We start from the raw sequence: 15,217 nt of genomic DNA, 5'->3' as shown, positions 1-15,217 counted from the left end.
GGAAATTAATTACATTTAAAGGGAATCCGTCACCAGGTTTTTGCTCCCCCATCTGAGAGTACCATAAAATAAAGACAGAGACCCTGATTCCAGCGGTCTCACTTACTGAGCTGTTTGCTGTCATTATGATAAAATCTATGTTTTCTCTGCTGCAGATCTAGCAGTTATACAGAACTCATGAATATGCTGGACTACCTGGCAGCACGCAAGTAGTCCTCTAATGATAATCTACTTCTGATTAAACAGTTATTTTATCAAAACTACATGAAGCAGCCCAGTAAGTGACACATCGCTGGAATCAGGATCTCTGCCCCTACCTTATGCTGCTCTCAGATTAGGTGGCAAAAAACCTGGTGACAGATTCCCTTTAATTTTGGATGCTGCAGCAGCCTGAAACTACAGTCTATAGTGGTTGTGTCACACACAGCCCCAGCAGGTGAGCACACCCCAGCTCTCCCACACTTTCCCCCCACTATGCTGTTGCAGAACCAGGCCAGTCTATTCATTACATTGCTGTGCCGGATTCTTTCTGAGACAATCTCTTTAGTTAAAGGGAACCTGTCAGCAGAAATTTCGCCCAAAACCTAAAAGATTCCCCCTCTGCAGCTCCTGGGCTGCATTCTAGAAAGGTCCCTGTTATTATTGTGCCCCCTGTGAGACTAAAATAAAGACTTTATAAAGTGGTACCTTTTTGTATGCAGATTCTGTAAATGTTACACGGAGCGGGCTGCCTGATGGCCGTTATGCTGCCTCCTGCTGCTTTAGGCCGTCCCCCATCGCCAATTTCCATAGCTGTGGACGCCGCCCAGTGCTCCACAGGTCCCCGCGCATGCCCAGTGCTCATCTCTCGTGGATGAGCACTGTGCCCAGTGTCACCGCTGGTGATGTGCGCGCAGGCTTTAGATTATGGGCGGTGCTGTGATGTTTATTACCAAGCAACCGCCCATAATCACGGGACCGCGCTTTCCCCCTCGGCGTCTTGCATTCTGCGCAAGCGCGGTGCTGCTGACCCACGTCACCTCCTTCCCATCTTGCCCTGAGGCAGGAAATAGAAGGAGGTGACGTGGGGTCAGAAGCACCGCGCCTGCGCAGAACGAAGGACGCCGAGGGGGAAAGCGCGGTCCCGTGATTATGGGCGGCTGCTTGGTAATAAACATCACAGCACCGCCCATAATCTAAAGCCTGCGCGCACGTCACCAGCGGTGACACTGGGCACAGTGCTCATCCACGAGAGATGAGCACTGGGCATGCGCGGGGACCTGTGGAGCACTGGGCGGCGTTCACAGCTATGGAAATCGGCGATGGGGGACGGCCTAAAGCGGCAGGAGGCAGCATAACGGCCATCAGGCAGCCCGCCCCCGTGTCACATTTACAGAATCTGCATACAAAAAGGTACCACTTTATAAAGTCTTTATTTTAGTCTCACAGGGGGCACAATAATAACAGGGACCTTTCTAGAATGCAGCCCAGGAGCTGCAGAGGGGGAATCTTTAAGGTTTTGGGCGAAATTTCTGCTGACAGGTTCCCTTTAAAATAGCTATAAAATAGCATATTTCTAAAGAGGGTTCTTCAAGACTGTAATTGGTCCAGAGATTGGTGATATCTTACCTACGGGTTCTCTGCTGAAGAGCACAATAAAGGGCCGATATGGCTCTCTTATACAGGTACAGCAGCTCATAGCCGGTACTGTGTTTATGTCACATAGGGCCCTATAGGCTGGATCAACAGAAGCCTGAAGGCCCCATACACTTCAGAGGAGATTTTTCCTAACCTGCTGATTTCGGTGGAACCATCTGTAGTGTATGGGGGTAACTGTACTTCCCCCCCCCCCCCCCCAACACAGATATTGTCAATGGAAAAAAAAGGATTGGATCAGAACCTCTACTTTTTAGGGGAGATAAGCAACAACCACAGGAGTCTGGCAGCAGCTTTCTCCTCACTTAAAACACACGAACAATCATGTGTATGGAGACGTTGAGAAAGCCGTGTGCCTAACAAACATTTAGACGACTGTGATCTCATGTACAATGTTACATTCTTCATCATTCTGCTATATTATTCCTAGTGAACAAAGTTCTTAAAGAGCCAATAAGCAAATAAATTATTTGATGTTCTCAGCAGGTAATAGTGACAGGTTAAAGTTTGTAAGACGTACAGATAAAATGGAGTTCATTTTGAGGGAATGATATCATTATGTTGAGAACGTCTCCCACTCCCAGTATTTTTACTATTGACAGAGCGTCCCTTGATAAATATCTAAGATAGTGCTTAACTTTTAACCGGGTAAGGCCCCTTTCAGACATCAGTTTTTTGCCGTCAGTCACATTCCATTTTCTAGACTGATCCGTCGCAGATTGTGGCAAAACTGATGCGACGGATCCATTTTACGACGGATCCGACTAGCTGGAGGCTAAATAATAAATTGGAGCATGCTCAGTTAAAGAAAAATGGAATCCGTCGCTGGATTCCGTCATTTGACGGATTACCATGGATCCTGCGCCCATAGGCTTCCATTCTACCAAACGACAGACGTCGCGAATCCGTCGCTGTCCGATTTTTTGACATAGATAACAATTGTTACTTTGGCCTTCGTCTCCGATGACCGGACAAACAATTTTCAACGGATCCCTCGAATGATGGATGAAACAGTAGGCCATTCGTTGCAATCCATCGCTAATACAAGTCGATGAGAAACAAACAAATCCAGTGACCTCAGTCGCCGAATCCGTTTTGTTTTTTTTCAAAATTCGACGGATTGTGACGGACGGCAAAAAAACGATTTGTGAAAGGGGCCTAAGGAACACTGAGGGAAATCCTGAGATATGATGAGAATTATGACGTTTAGTCATGTCAGTCAGCTACTACCTGTTGTCACCCCCCTCCCTTCCCACACAGAGATTCCCCTCAGATCACTCAGCATCTGGGAAGGTGTCAAATCCAATTACACTGCCAAGTCAGAGGAAGACGCCCTGGGGGATATGTCTATTCATCAAGGGAGTGGGTGGGAAACTGGAAAACCCTGAGAAGCTTGAAAGGGATTGAAGACCCTCGTTCTCAGCAGGAGTTCATATTCCCGACTCCGTAATGTCATACACAGTTATGATATTACCGTGCGTCTGAGCCATACACCCCCTACATCGTTAAAATTGGGACTCCGAGCCACATCTCTGTATACCCTCGAATTCTTTGTCGCGCCCTGGGGCGGCGAGATACAGATAACTGCAAGTAGGAGTTCGGTAGAGGAGTCGTGCTTGGACTCAGTAGGCAGAGGGGACACAGATGGATCTGATGACACCAGAACCGTCCCGATCGGACCTCCCAGTCCGGAGTTGCGGATAATATTCACTTTGGGATATTATTTTAGACTCAAGACAGGGGTGGGGCAGTACACCACTGCGAGGTTACCAGGGGAAGGGGACATGGATTGTAGCCAGTTTGATAAAGACAATGTGGATATTTTTTGGCTTTTCTTTACTCGGGCGTCGTGTGTACTATAAACATGTGAGAAAGTCCATGGAACCCTGGTCGAACAGCGCCCCCCTGTAGCCAGACAAATAAGGTAATTGATACAACTGATAATTGTTTGTGAAACCGTCTTATCTGTAAATGTACTCTGACATTATATATATATATATATATATAAATATATATATATATATATATATATATATATATATATGTATATATATATATATATATATATATATATATGTATATATATATATATATATATATATATTCTGTAAATTCCATATTGTATATATTGTAGTATGTAGTGAGCCCTTACGGCGATTAAGAATATATAATTTAATCTTGGGCTGTTCTGTTATCTCGATCCTGAATTCCACGTCTGTGGGCTCGGCGTAATAGTTATCGTAATCGATTGGTGGCAGTGAGTTTATGCCAAGGATCATTGTGGGGCAGCCAGTGAGATCAGGGGAGGATTACATATATTCCGCCGCAGGAGTCGGGGGAATATATACCTTACTCTCACCGGGAACCCTTCAATCATCAGCATAGTAGAACAGCGGCCTCCTGGCATATTGTCGGGCAATTCCATAATTGACCTGGCTATAAGAGGGGCGCTAGAGAGCGAATCACGTGCTTGCTCTGTCGGGTGGTGGGAAGGGGGGCTGTAACTTCCTCTTACTCCCCCTTTTCATGACAAACACTATCTATGAAATATATCTCCTACATTACTGGATCACATGGTAGAAAGAACTCAACCTGACATCTGAATAGCAAGTAACCTGCTCAATGTTGAAGACCATTCTACTCCTAAATGCTTGGTTGGTCAAAAACAATTAAAAGACATGCAGTGGGATAAGCAGGGTATTAATTACATAACCTTATTAAAGTGATAAATGGGCATCAGTGTATGCCAGTTAATAGAGCAGACTCAACTGTACTGTACCTGGCTGTAGGATGGAATAATAAGAACCACCAAAACTGCATACAGAGTAGCCAAACATCGATGTGCCAATCTGTAAGGGAAAAAGACCAAGTAAGTGAATGAGTACACAGACAAATTGTGTTTAATGTTTGCCAAAAATGGTTGGTGACGGGCAGCATTATAAGTTTAATCATATCAATAAATAAGGATATCAAAATCAGCGAGGTGGGGATTAGGCTCTTGGCACCACCACCATCAGCTGTGCCATTTTTGTAGTTTAACAATCAGATCTGTACATTTGCTAGTACCTGTGCCTGGGATTGCTACAGAATGTACAAACATACGTCTAGTAAACAAAGAGGACATGGTCCTTTCAATCAGCTGATTGTAAGGGGGGTGGGATGGGAAACCGCGAATCAGACCCCTACAAATTTGATATTCTTACTATCATTTTGTAGGCCTAGAAAACTTCCTTTAATATGGAGATATTTATGTGCTACAATGTTTATGGAGAGTAAGTTTTTTTCTAAACCATGGTCTTTGGAAATTCTAGTAACAGATTGAAAAAGCTATCAAAGTAGGTGGGAAATAAAAACTGCAATCCATATGCACCAATGTGTAAATTATGTTTCAATGGAGGGGAAGAGCCCAACATTTAGGCTATAAGCATCCAAGAAATAAGTCTTGTATGTCATCTTCAGCACTACAGAAAAGACTGTAGAGGAGTGTAATAATAATAATAATAATAATAATATTTATTCACTTATATAGTGCTATTAACCCCTTCAGCCCCCAGCCTGTTTTCACCTTAAAGACCCGGCCATTTTTTGCAATTCTGACCAGTGTCACTTTGACAGGTTATAACTATGGAACACTTCAACGGATCCTGGCGATTCTGAGATTGTTTTTTCGTGACATATTGTACTTCATGTCAGTGGTAAATTTAGGCCGATATGTTTTGCGTTTATTTGTGAAAATTTCGGAAATTTAGCGAAAATTTTGAAAATTTTGCAATTTTCAAAATTTGAAATTTTATGCCCATAAATCTGAGAGATATGTCACACAAAAAAGTTACTAAATAACATTTCCCACATGTCTACTTTACACCAGCGCAATTTTTGAAAAAAAAAAAATTTCCGTTAGGAAGTTAGAAGGGTTCAAAGTTCATCACCAATTTCTCATTTTTCCAACAAAATTTACAAAAAAAAATTGTTTAGGTACCACATCACATTTGGAGTGATTTGAGAAACCTAGGCGACAGAAAATACCCAAAAGTGACCCAATTCTAAAATCTGCACCCCTCACTCTGCTCAAAAACACATCCAAGAAGTTTATTAACCCTTTAGGAGCTTCACAGCAACCAAAGCAATGTAGACGAAAAAATGAACATTTTACTTTTTTAACACAAAAATGTTACTTTAGCCATAAAAATTAGTATTTTCACAAGGGTATCAGGAAAAATGCATCATAAAATGTATCGTGCATTTTCTCCTGAGTACGCAGATACCCCATATGTGGTGGTAATCAAATGTTTGGGCACACAGCAGGACTCGGAAGGCAGGGAGCGCCATTTGAATTTTTGAGTGCAAAATTAGCTGCACTCATTAGCGGACGCCATGTCGGGTTTGAAGACTCCCCGAGGTGCCTAAACAATGGAGCTCCCCCACAAATGACCCCATTTTGGAAACTAGAGCCCTCAAATATTTTTTCTAGATGTTTGATGTGCACTTTGAACCCCTGGGGGCTTCACAGAAGTTTATAACGTTGAGCCGTGAAAAGTAAAAATTTTTTTTTTACCACAAAACTGTTGCTTCAACCAGGTAGCTTTTTTTATCACAAGGGTATCAGGAAAAAATGCACCATAAAATTTATGGTGCATTTTCTCCTGAGTACGCAGATACCCCATATGTGGTGGAAATCAAATGTTTGGGCGCACGGCAGGACTCGGAAGGCAAGGAGCGCCATTTCACAGCAAAATTGGTTGGAATTATTAGCGGACGCCATGTTTCATTTGGAGACCCCCCTGAAGTGCCTAAACAATGGAGCTCCCCCACAATTGACCCCATTTTGGAAACTAGACCCCTCATGGAATTTATCTAGCTGTTTAGTGAGCACTTTGAACCCCTGGAGGCTTCACAAACGTTTGTAATGTTCAGCCGTGAAAATATTTTATTCTTTTTTTTACCACAAAATTGTTTTTTCAAACAGGTAGCTTTTTTTTCCACAAGGGTATCAGGAAAAAATGCACCATAAAATGTATTGTGCAATTTCTCCTGAGTACGACGATACCTCATATGTGGTGGAAATCAATTGTTTGGGCGTACGGCGGGGCTCAGAAGAGAAGGAGCGCCATTTCACAGTAAAATTGATTGGAATTATTAGCAGACGCCATGTTTCATTTGGAGACCCCCTGAGGTGCCTAAACAATGGAGCTCCCCCACATGTGATCCCATTTTGGAAACTAGACCCCCCCCCATACAAAAAAAATTAGTTTGGCGAAATAAAAAATACAGACATCAGTAAAAAAAAAAAAAAAAAAGAGCGCCTGCCACTAAGACCAGTGCCAAACAAGAGAGCAATGCACGAGTCTCGCATCGCATCATCCACTGCAGTCTGGAAGCGAGCAACTGCGCTGGATAATGCGATGCGAGAGGGCGGGGTGGCAGATGAGAAAGGGCGCAGCGGATGGAAGATGGGAAAGGGCACAGCGGATGGAGGAGCGGCAGAGGATGGGAAAGGGCGCAGCGGATGGATGATGGGAAATGGCGCAGCGGATGGATGGGAAATGGCGCAGCGGATGGAGGAGCGGCAGAGGATGGGAAAGGGCGCAGCGGATGGATGATGGGAAATGGCGCAGCGGATGGAGGAGCGGCAGAGGATGGGAAAGGGCGCAGCGGATGGATGATGGGAAATGGCGCAGCGGATGGATGATGGGAAATGGCGCAGCGGATGGATGGGAAATGGCGCAGCGGATGGAGGAGCGGCGGATGGATGCTGGGAAATGGCGCAGCGGATGGATGGGAAATGGCGCAGCGGATGGAGGAGCGGCAGAGGATGGCAAAGGGCGCAGCGGATGGATGATGGGAAATGGCGCAGCGGATGGATGGGAAATGGCGCAGCGGATGGAGGAGCGGCAGAGGATGGGAAAGGGCGCAGCGGATGGATGATGGGAAATGGCGCAGCGGATGGATGGGAAATGGCGCAGCGGATGGAGGAGCGGCAGAGGATGGGGGGGTGAGATGGGGATACCTACCTTACAGGATGGATCTAGGCAGCAGGATCACAGCAGACAGAAGAGGCAGCAGATGAAGGAGGCAACAGATCGAGGAGGGTGAGAGGGGGCAGTAGATGGAAAATGGGAGAGAGCAGGCAGCAGATCGGGGAGGGGGGCAGAGTCTGATGCGAGAGAGAGATGGCACATGTAGGGGAAGGGAGGGGGGCTTGCAGCACATGTAGGGGGAGGGAGGGGGGCTTGCAGCACATGTAGGGGAAGGGAGGGGGGCTTGCAGCACATGTAGGGGGAGGGAGGGGGGCTTGCAGCACATGTAGGGGGAGGGAGGGGGGCTTGCAGCACATGTAGGGGGAGGGAGGGGGGCTTGCAGCACATGTAGGGGGAGGGTGGCTGGCTTGCAGCACATGTGCTGCAAGCCAGCCACCCTCCCCCCACATGTGCTGCAAGCCAGCCACCCTCCCCCCACATGTGCTGCAAGCCAGCCACCCTCCCCCCACGTGGGGGGAGGGTGGCTTGCAGCACATGGAGGGATAGGTGGTGTGGCGATGGAGAAGGGGCAGCCGATGAAGGAGGCGGCGGCCGCCGCCGATCGGGGGCAGCAGCGGCTGAAAAAGGTGGGTGCGACGGCGGCGGGGACAGTGGCGAGCATGGCGGCGGGGACGGCGGTGGATCGGGAGCGGCGGCGGGGACAGCGGTGGAGCGGGAGCATGGCGGCGGGGACAGCGGTGGAGCGGGAGCATGGCGGCGGGGACGGCGGTGCAGCGGGAGCATGGCGGCGGGGACGGCGGTGGATCGGGAGCGGCGGCGGGGACAGCGGTGGAGCGGGAGCATGGCGGCGGAGACAGCGGTGCAGCGGGAGCATGGCGGCGGGGACGGCGGTGGATCAGGAGCGGCGGCGGGGACAGCGGTGGAGCGGGAGCATGGCGGCGGAGACAGCGGTGCAGCGGGAGCATGGCGGCGGGGACGGCGGTGGATCGGGAGCGGCGGCGGGGACGGCGGTGGAGCGGGAGCATGGCGGCGGAGACAGCGGTGCAGCGGGAGCATGGCGGCGGGGACGGCGGTGGATCGGGAGCGGCGGCGGGGACGGCGGTGGAGCGGGAGCATGGCGGCGGAGACAGCGGTGCAGCGGGAGCATGGCGGCGGGGACAGCGGTGGATCGGGAGCGGCGGCGGGGACGGCGGTGGAGCGGGAGCATGGCGGCGGAGACAGCGGTGCAGCGGGAGCATGGCGGCGGGGAAGGCGGTGGATCGGGAGCGGCGGCGGGGGACAGCGGTGGAGCGGGAGCATGGCGGCTGAGACAGCGGTGCAGCGGGAGCATGGCGGCGGGGACGGCGGTGGATCGGGAGCGGCGGCGGGGACAGCAGTGGAGCGGGAGCATGGCGGCGGAGACAGCGGTGCAGCGGGAGCATGGCGGCGGGGACGGCGGTGGATCAGGAGCGGCGGCGGGGACAGCGGTGCAGCGGGAGCATGGCGGCGGAGACAGCGGTGCAGCGGGAGCATGGCGGCGGGGACGGCGGTGGATCGGGAGCGGCGGCGGGGACAGCGGTGGAGCGGGAGCATGGCGGCGGAGACAGCGGTGCAGCGGGAGCATGGCGGCGGGGACGGCGGTGGATCGGGAGCATGGCGGCGGGGACGGCGGTGCAGCAGGAGCATGGCGGCGGGGACGGCGGTGCAGCAGGAGCATGGCGGCGGGGACAGCGGTGAAGCGGCAGCAGCGGCGGGGCGATCGGAGACAGCGGCGGTGAAGCGGGAGCAGCGGCGGGGACAGCGGTGAAGCGGGAGCAGCGGCGGGGGCGATCGGGGACAGGGGCGGGCGGCGGGGACAACAACTTACCGCTCTCCTCGGCTTCTAGGGACGATCACAGGCCGCAGATCCACGTTGATTGGAGAGAGCGGTCACAAGACCGGTCTCTCCAATCAGAGCTGGGGGCGGGTGAAGCATCGATCACCCAGCTCCAGCCAATGGCCAGTGCTACAGCAGCACTGATCAGGGCTGGATTTCAATGTTCCAGCCATTTTCAATGGCTGGAACATTACAGTGGCTGTAATTGGCTGAGCGGCGTTCGTCAGCCAATCACAGCCTCTGTAGGTTCGGGGAGGAGGCACCACCCCTCCTGAGGTCAGGCAGAGGTCCCCTCCTTCCCGAATCTACCGTTTAAGTAAATAAATTTCACTCCCCGGGGCTCCGGGACCGCGATTTCGCCATGACGTACTGAGTACGTCATGGGTCGTTTAGCACCATGTCACCATGACGTACTCAGTACGTCCAAGGTCGTTAAGGGGTTAATTTCATAGCACTTTACATACGTCAGCAACACTGTCCATTGGGGCTCAGAGTCACAATCTAAGGTCCATATCACTAGGTCTTTGGAGTGTGGGAGGAAACCGGAGGAAACCCATTCAAACTCCTTGCAGATGCCCTTGGTGGGATTTGAACCCAGGATGCAAGACTGCAGTGCTAACCACTGAGCCACTGTCATACCCTAACAAGGAAGCATGAAAGCACAGTACCTGCTATAAAATTGACAATCTAGATATCAGTTCGTCAAAGGTATAAACGGCGGACATATTAGTGCAATCTGTACATCCACACAGGGGTCCATGAGGTAAGGGCGCCCACTTATACATCCAAAGTAGGTGGAATTGAGCATTTTGATGAGCTAAGGCCCCATATATTGTCTTTTTGCAGGGCCCTCTCCTGTCTGTGTCTGCTCCTGAGTTCTACTTAAGTGTATTTTACCTAAAAAAGCAACATAATATGCATAATATATTATATATATATATATATTTTTTTTTATAAGACATCATTTGTATATTTGGCTCTAAATACCTTGGAGGAGCAAAGTGTCTCTTAACTCTGTCAGTACAGAAATGTTTAAAGATCTCACTTGACCTCGGATCCTGTAATGCACATCCATAACAGTCTATTAAATTGACTCAACATGAAAGAAATGTTCCTGATCGGAGAGATTAGGCACTAAAGGAAGCACATGATAAGGTGTGTACTCTGTGGTTGTGTGAATGAGTGACAAGTTGATGCTATGGTGTCAGAGAGGCCCTCTGGACAGGAACCATTGAAAACCTTTAATTCCACTAAAAAGCATAGAAGGCACACTGATATGCTGAAAAGTTTTATGTTACACCATATGACAGACATTTCCACCTCCTACCTCAATTCTCCCATGATATTATTTAACGTACATTCCCCAGTTCCCATTGCAATAAAGCCTTGATGTCCATCACACAGCGTTAACTACTTAATCCCTACCTCAAATCCCAGCCAACATTCAATAGACGACTGCAATTACAGGGATAAGAACTTGTCTCTCACAATGATACGTCAATAATCCTAGGCAGCAGGTCATCACTTATCAGAAGATATCAGATATGTGAATGGTGAAAGCTGAACTGACATGTGCTCCTTGACCTGTTTCATGGTTCAGCTTTGAAATCTTATCAGAAGCAGATGTGGCTTTCTGATTCTCTCTCTGAAACCCTACCGCCCTACACTTCAAGAAACATCAACACCCATGTTTTAGTATCGATAGTTTCCACTCAGTGTCAGACTGGGGCAGAAAGGGCCCACCAGTAACATTAAATCTAGGGGCTCACTGCTCAGGTACACCTGACCCTAGCACACAAGTATACATTTGCTTCTATATTACATTAAACCGGGTAAAACCATGATTAGAAAATGCCTTTTTCTGTAAATACTGAACCATATGTATAGGGACCACTGATTAGCACTCCTTCACAAGGACCCTCCGGGATTTTCACCTGTTCCTCTGTGGGCCAGTCCGAGCTTACCCCCAGTAAATGGCTGACTATGATGTACATATTAACTATCACCGACATGTTCCACTAATTAATAATAAATCAATTTCACTACTAATTTGTTCCCTAAAATTATCATTCAGTGATCGAAATGTAACAATCATTATATTACAGAAGGCGGTGTTGTTTTACGTCACAATGCCCTATATCAGCGATATACAACCCTTTTGGTTTAGGGCTCCAATGTCAGAAGAAACCAATCCCATGAGTCACAAGCAAATTTATAGTAGTAATACCATCCAAAACACTTACGGCAAAAGTACGGTATATGCCATAAACATCAGACTTGCGCTGGACATGACAAATATAATCTACTTCTACACCATTTGTACTCCAGAGGGAACTGACCATACAGCTCTCTCCATTGTGGTTTATGCAAGTTTCTGGGACTTCTCCTGTAAGCTGTAAGTATGGCCACCTCTCTGCATAACCTACTTAACTGGTTAATGTGCAAGGGGAAGGTGCTTCAGGCTAAGAGTTTGTATACACTTGTAATGGAGGCCAAACAAAACCACATCACTCCAGTAGCTCCTGTTCATATTGCTCATACTATAGCACTAAAGGCAATTTCTGTCTCCTACTACATGCTGCAGTAAAAAAAAAAAGCCTGGGAGCCAAAACAGGCTTTTCCTATATCGCTGTGTGTATTATCTCTATTTTTTAATTAGATGGTTACGGGCAGCTCAAAATGTTTTGCACTGGGTATCACTCAAAGAGCCCTGCATCAAATGTGCTGTTTTAGAATGCCTTGCAAGAAAATAAAATGTATAGAAATGGCTAATTCTATAAATTTTGATATAGTGTAGTTTCGTCAGTGCCAGCCACAGTGCCCCAGGACAATGCCAGCCACTGTACCCCATGACAGTGCCATCCTCTGTGCCCCAGGACAGTGTCAGCCACTATGCCCCCATGACAATGCCAGCCTCTGTGCCTGTGACAGTGCCAACTGCTGTGCCCCCATGACAAGGCCAGCTACGGTGCCCCCAGGACAGTGCCAACCGCTATGCCCCATGGTAGTGCCAGCCTCTGTGCCCCCATTACAGTGCCAGCCACTATGTCCCATGACAGTGCCAGGTTCTGTACACAATGACAGTGCCAGATGCTGTGCCCACATGACAGTGCCAGCCGCTGTGCCCTCACGACAGTGCCAGTCGCTGTTCCACTGTGCCCCCATGACAATGCCAGGCGCTGCGCCCCCATGACAGTGCCCACTGCTGTACCCCCATGATAGTGCCAGCCGCCGTGTTCCCATGACAGTGCCCGCCGCTGTGCCCCCACAACAGTGCCAGTCTCTAAATAAATAAATCATGGCTAAGGCTATGTTTACGAGGATTCACAGTGTGGATTCGGCATTGCATAGTTGCAGAAATTTACAGCACAATTCAAGTGAAAGGGGTTTAAAAAAAAAAAATTCACACATTGTGGAAAAAAAATTGTATCAAAAGTGACTGCATGAAATTCTCAGCCAAATCCAAAACGATATGTATAAGTAACGTGCAGATTTTTTTGCAAATTCACTGGGGATTTGTCGTAAATTTGTTATCAATTCTAGCAATGATTTTTTTCTGAAGCATTGCTTATAAATATAAGTCATCTTTCTAATAGCCACAGGATTTCACCACAACGCGTCATAAAATGGAAGGCACCAAAGCCCTGATGTCCTCCACGGTTTTTCCTTCCCAGCTTTTCTCTACAATCGTAGGCACACATAGCTGCAGTGTGGTTACACAGAGATTACTACATGACGTGCATTTACAATGGATAATAATAGATGTTCCTTCTGCTTATACAAGTAATGAATCAACATCATAGTTACTATATTTAATCTTGTTTGTAAGGCTTTGTGTTTGCACAGTGTTACATGTGACAAGGTGTGTATTTCTGTACACAGATCAATCATCTTTCTCACCCCTATAGTCATGTGTGCTCACTGACCAAGATCATTTTGCGTCTACATTCCTGTGAAACCAGCGAGATAGAAAACAAGGGACTTCTATGTGTAAATCATGATATAATGGGGAAGAAAACAACAAAAAAAATACGTAATTACTTACCGGTAATGTGTTTTTTCTGAACCCATGACGGCACCACGAGAGAGGGGATCCGCCCTTCAAGGACAGGAAACCTCCAGAATAAAAAGGGGCGGCACCTCTCCCCGCATCAGTTGATTACCGAGCATCACAGGACCTCCGAAACAAGCAACATCGTTAAAAAACATATCCCGCCACCATAACCGCCCAGTGAAGAGGAGTGAAAAGGGAAGCAAACTAGCAACCCCCAAGTGCAGGGAGGGAATGTAAGGGTGCCGTCATGGGTTCAGAAAAAACACATTACCGGTAAGTAATTACGTATTTTTCCAGCACCCATGACGGCACCACGAGAGAATTACAGAGAGGAAGACCTAGGGAGGGACAACAGTTTGCAGAACCCGCCTCCCAAAGGTGATGTCGGTGAACGACAAATCAAGACGATAGTGATTAAAAAAGGTGGACGGAGAAGACCAGGTTGCCGCCTTACATATCTGCTCGATGGAGACCTCCGATCTCTCCGCCCAGGAAGATGCCATCGCTCGCGTGGAGTGTGCCTTCAAACCAGGAGGTACTTCTTCCCCCCCGGCTGCGTAGGCAACCGAGATGGCATCCCTGATCAACCTCGCCAAAGTGGATTTAGAAGCCTTAAGCCCCTTGCTACAGCCCTGGAAGACTACAAACAGAGACTTATCCCTCCTCCCTTCGAGGTGACCAACAGATACCTTTGAAGACAACGCCTAACATCCAGGCAGTGCCATCCCATCTCCTCCGGAGTAGAAGGGTTGGCATAAAAAGAGGGGAGCACTATTTCCTGTGATCGATGGAAGTGGGAATGCACCTTCGGCAAATAGGCAGGGTCAGTACGTAAAACTATTCGGTCCTCAAAAAACTGGGTATACGGAGGAGAAATGGATAAGGCCTGAAGGTCACTAACCCTACGGGCAGAAGTGAGGGCTACCAGGAGAATCGTCTTAAGGGACAGATGCTTGAGAGAGATAGAATCTAATGGCTCAAATGGGGGCCGTGTTAAAGCTGAAAGGACCAAGTTAAGGTCCCAGGACGGAAGAGGCATGGTTCCCCGAGGCTTAGACCTAGCACAGGACCTAACGAACCTAGATATCCAGGGATCACCAGCCAGGGTATGGTTATACAAGGCGCTCAGTGCGGAGATCTGCACCTTAAGGGTACTAACGGATAGACCCAGTTCCCAACCCTTCTGGAGAAATTCCAGGACAACCGGGACGGAGGGTGGCTTAGTCGGATCCGCACCCGAAGATGTCAGGAATTTCGCCCAAATACGCCCATAAATGCGAGTAGTGACAGGCTTCCTGCACTGCATCAAGGTGGAGATCAGACCCTGAGAAAACCCCTTAGTGCCTAACAACGACCTCTCAAGAGCCACGCCGTCAGGTGTAACCTGGTGCGCTGTGGGTGGAAGGCTGGCCCCTGGGATAGGAGATCCGGTAGGTCTGGGAGAATCCATGGATCGGTGACTGACAGACGCGTCAGCCAATAAAACCAAGGTCTCTTCGGCCAAAAGGGTGCTATGAGAATCACGACTGCTTGATCCTCCCGTATCTTCCTGAGTACTGCAGGGAGGAGGATGAGTGGAGGGAAGGCATATGTGAGGCGGAAGTCCCACTTGAGCAACAGTGCGTCCACCGAGTGAGGACGATCCCTTGGATCCAGGGAACAGAATCGGGGAACCTTCCTGTTGGCCCGAGTTGC

At 48.7% G+C, this 15,217-nt stretch overlaps 1 protein-coding gene across 1 annotated transcript in view; it reads right to left on the bottom strand.

Annotated features, from left to right (window-relative positions):
* ADAMTSL5 (ADAMTS like 5) overlaps window positions 1–15,217 on the bottom strand; it is a 152,097-nt gene that overhangs the window by 88,662 nt on the left and 48,218 nt on the right. Inside the window, exon 2 of the mRNA XM_075342792.1 lies at window positions 4,415–4,484. Within this exon, the coding sequence (XP_075198907.1) occupies window positions 4,415–4,484 (70 nt within the window). The remainder of the gene's footprint in view (window positions 1–4,414; window positions 4,485–15,217) is intronic.

Source organism: Anomaloglossus baeobatrachus, chromosome 4 (assembly GCF_048569485.1).
Source record: "Anomaloglossus baeobatrachus isolate aAnoBae1 chromosome 4, aAnoBae1.hap1, whole genome shotgun sequence".
Taxonomy (NCBI): Eukaryota; Metazoa; Chordata; class Amphibia; order Anura; family Aromobatidae; genus Anomaloglossus; species Anomaloglossus baeobatrachus.
The sequence above is the reverse complement of the archived record's forward strand: the minus strand, read 5'-3'. Positions and strand labels throughout refer to the sequence as shown.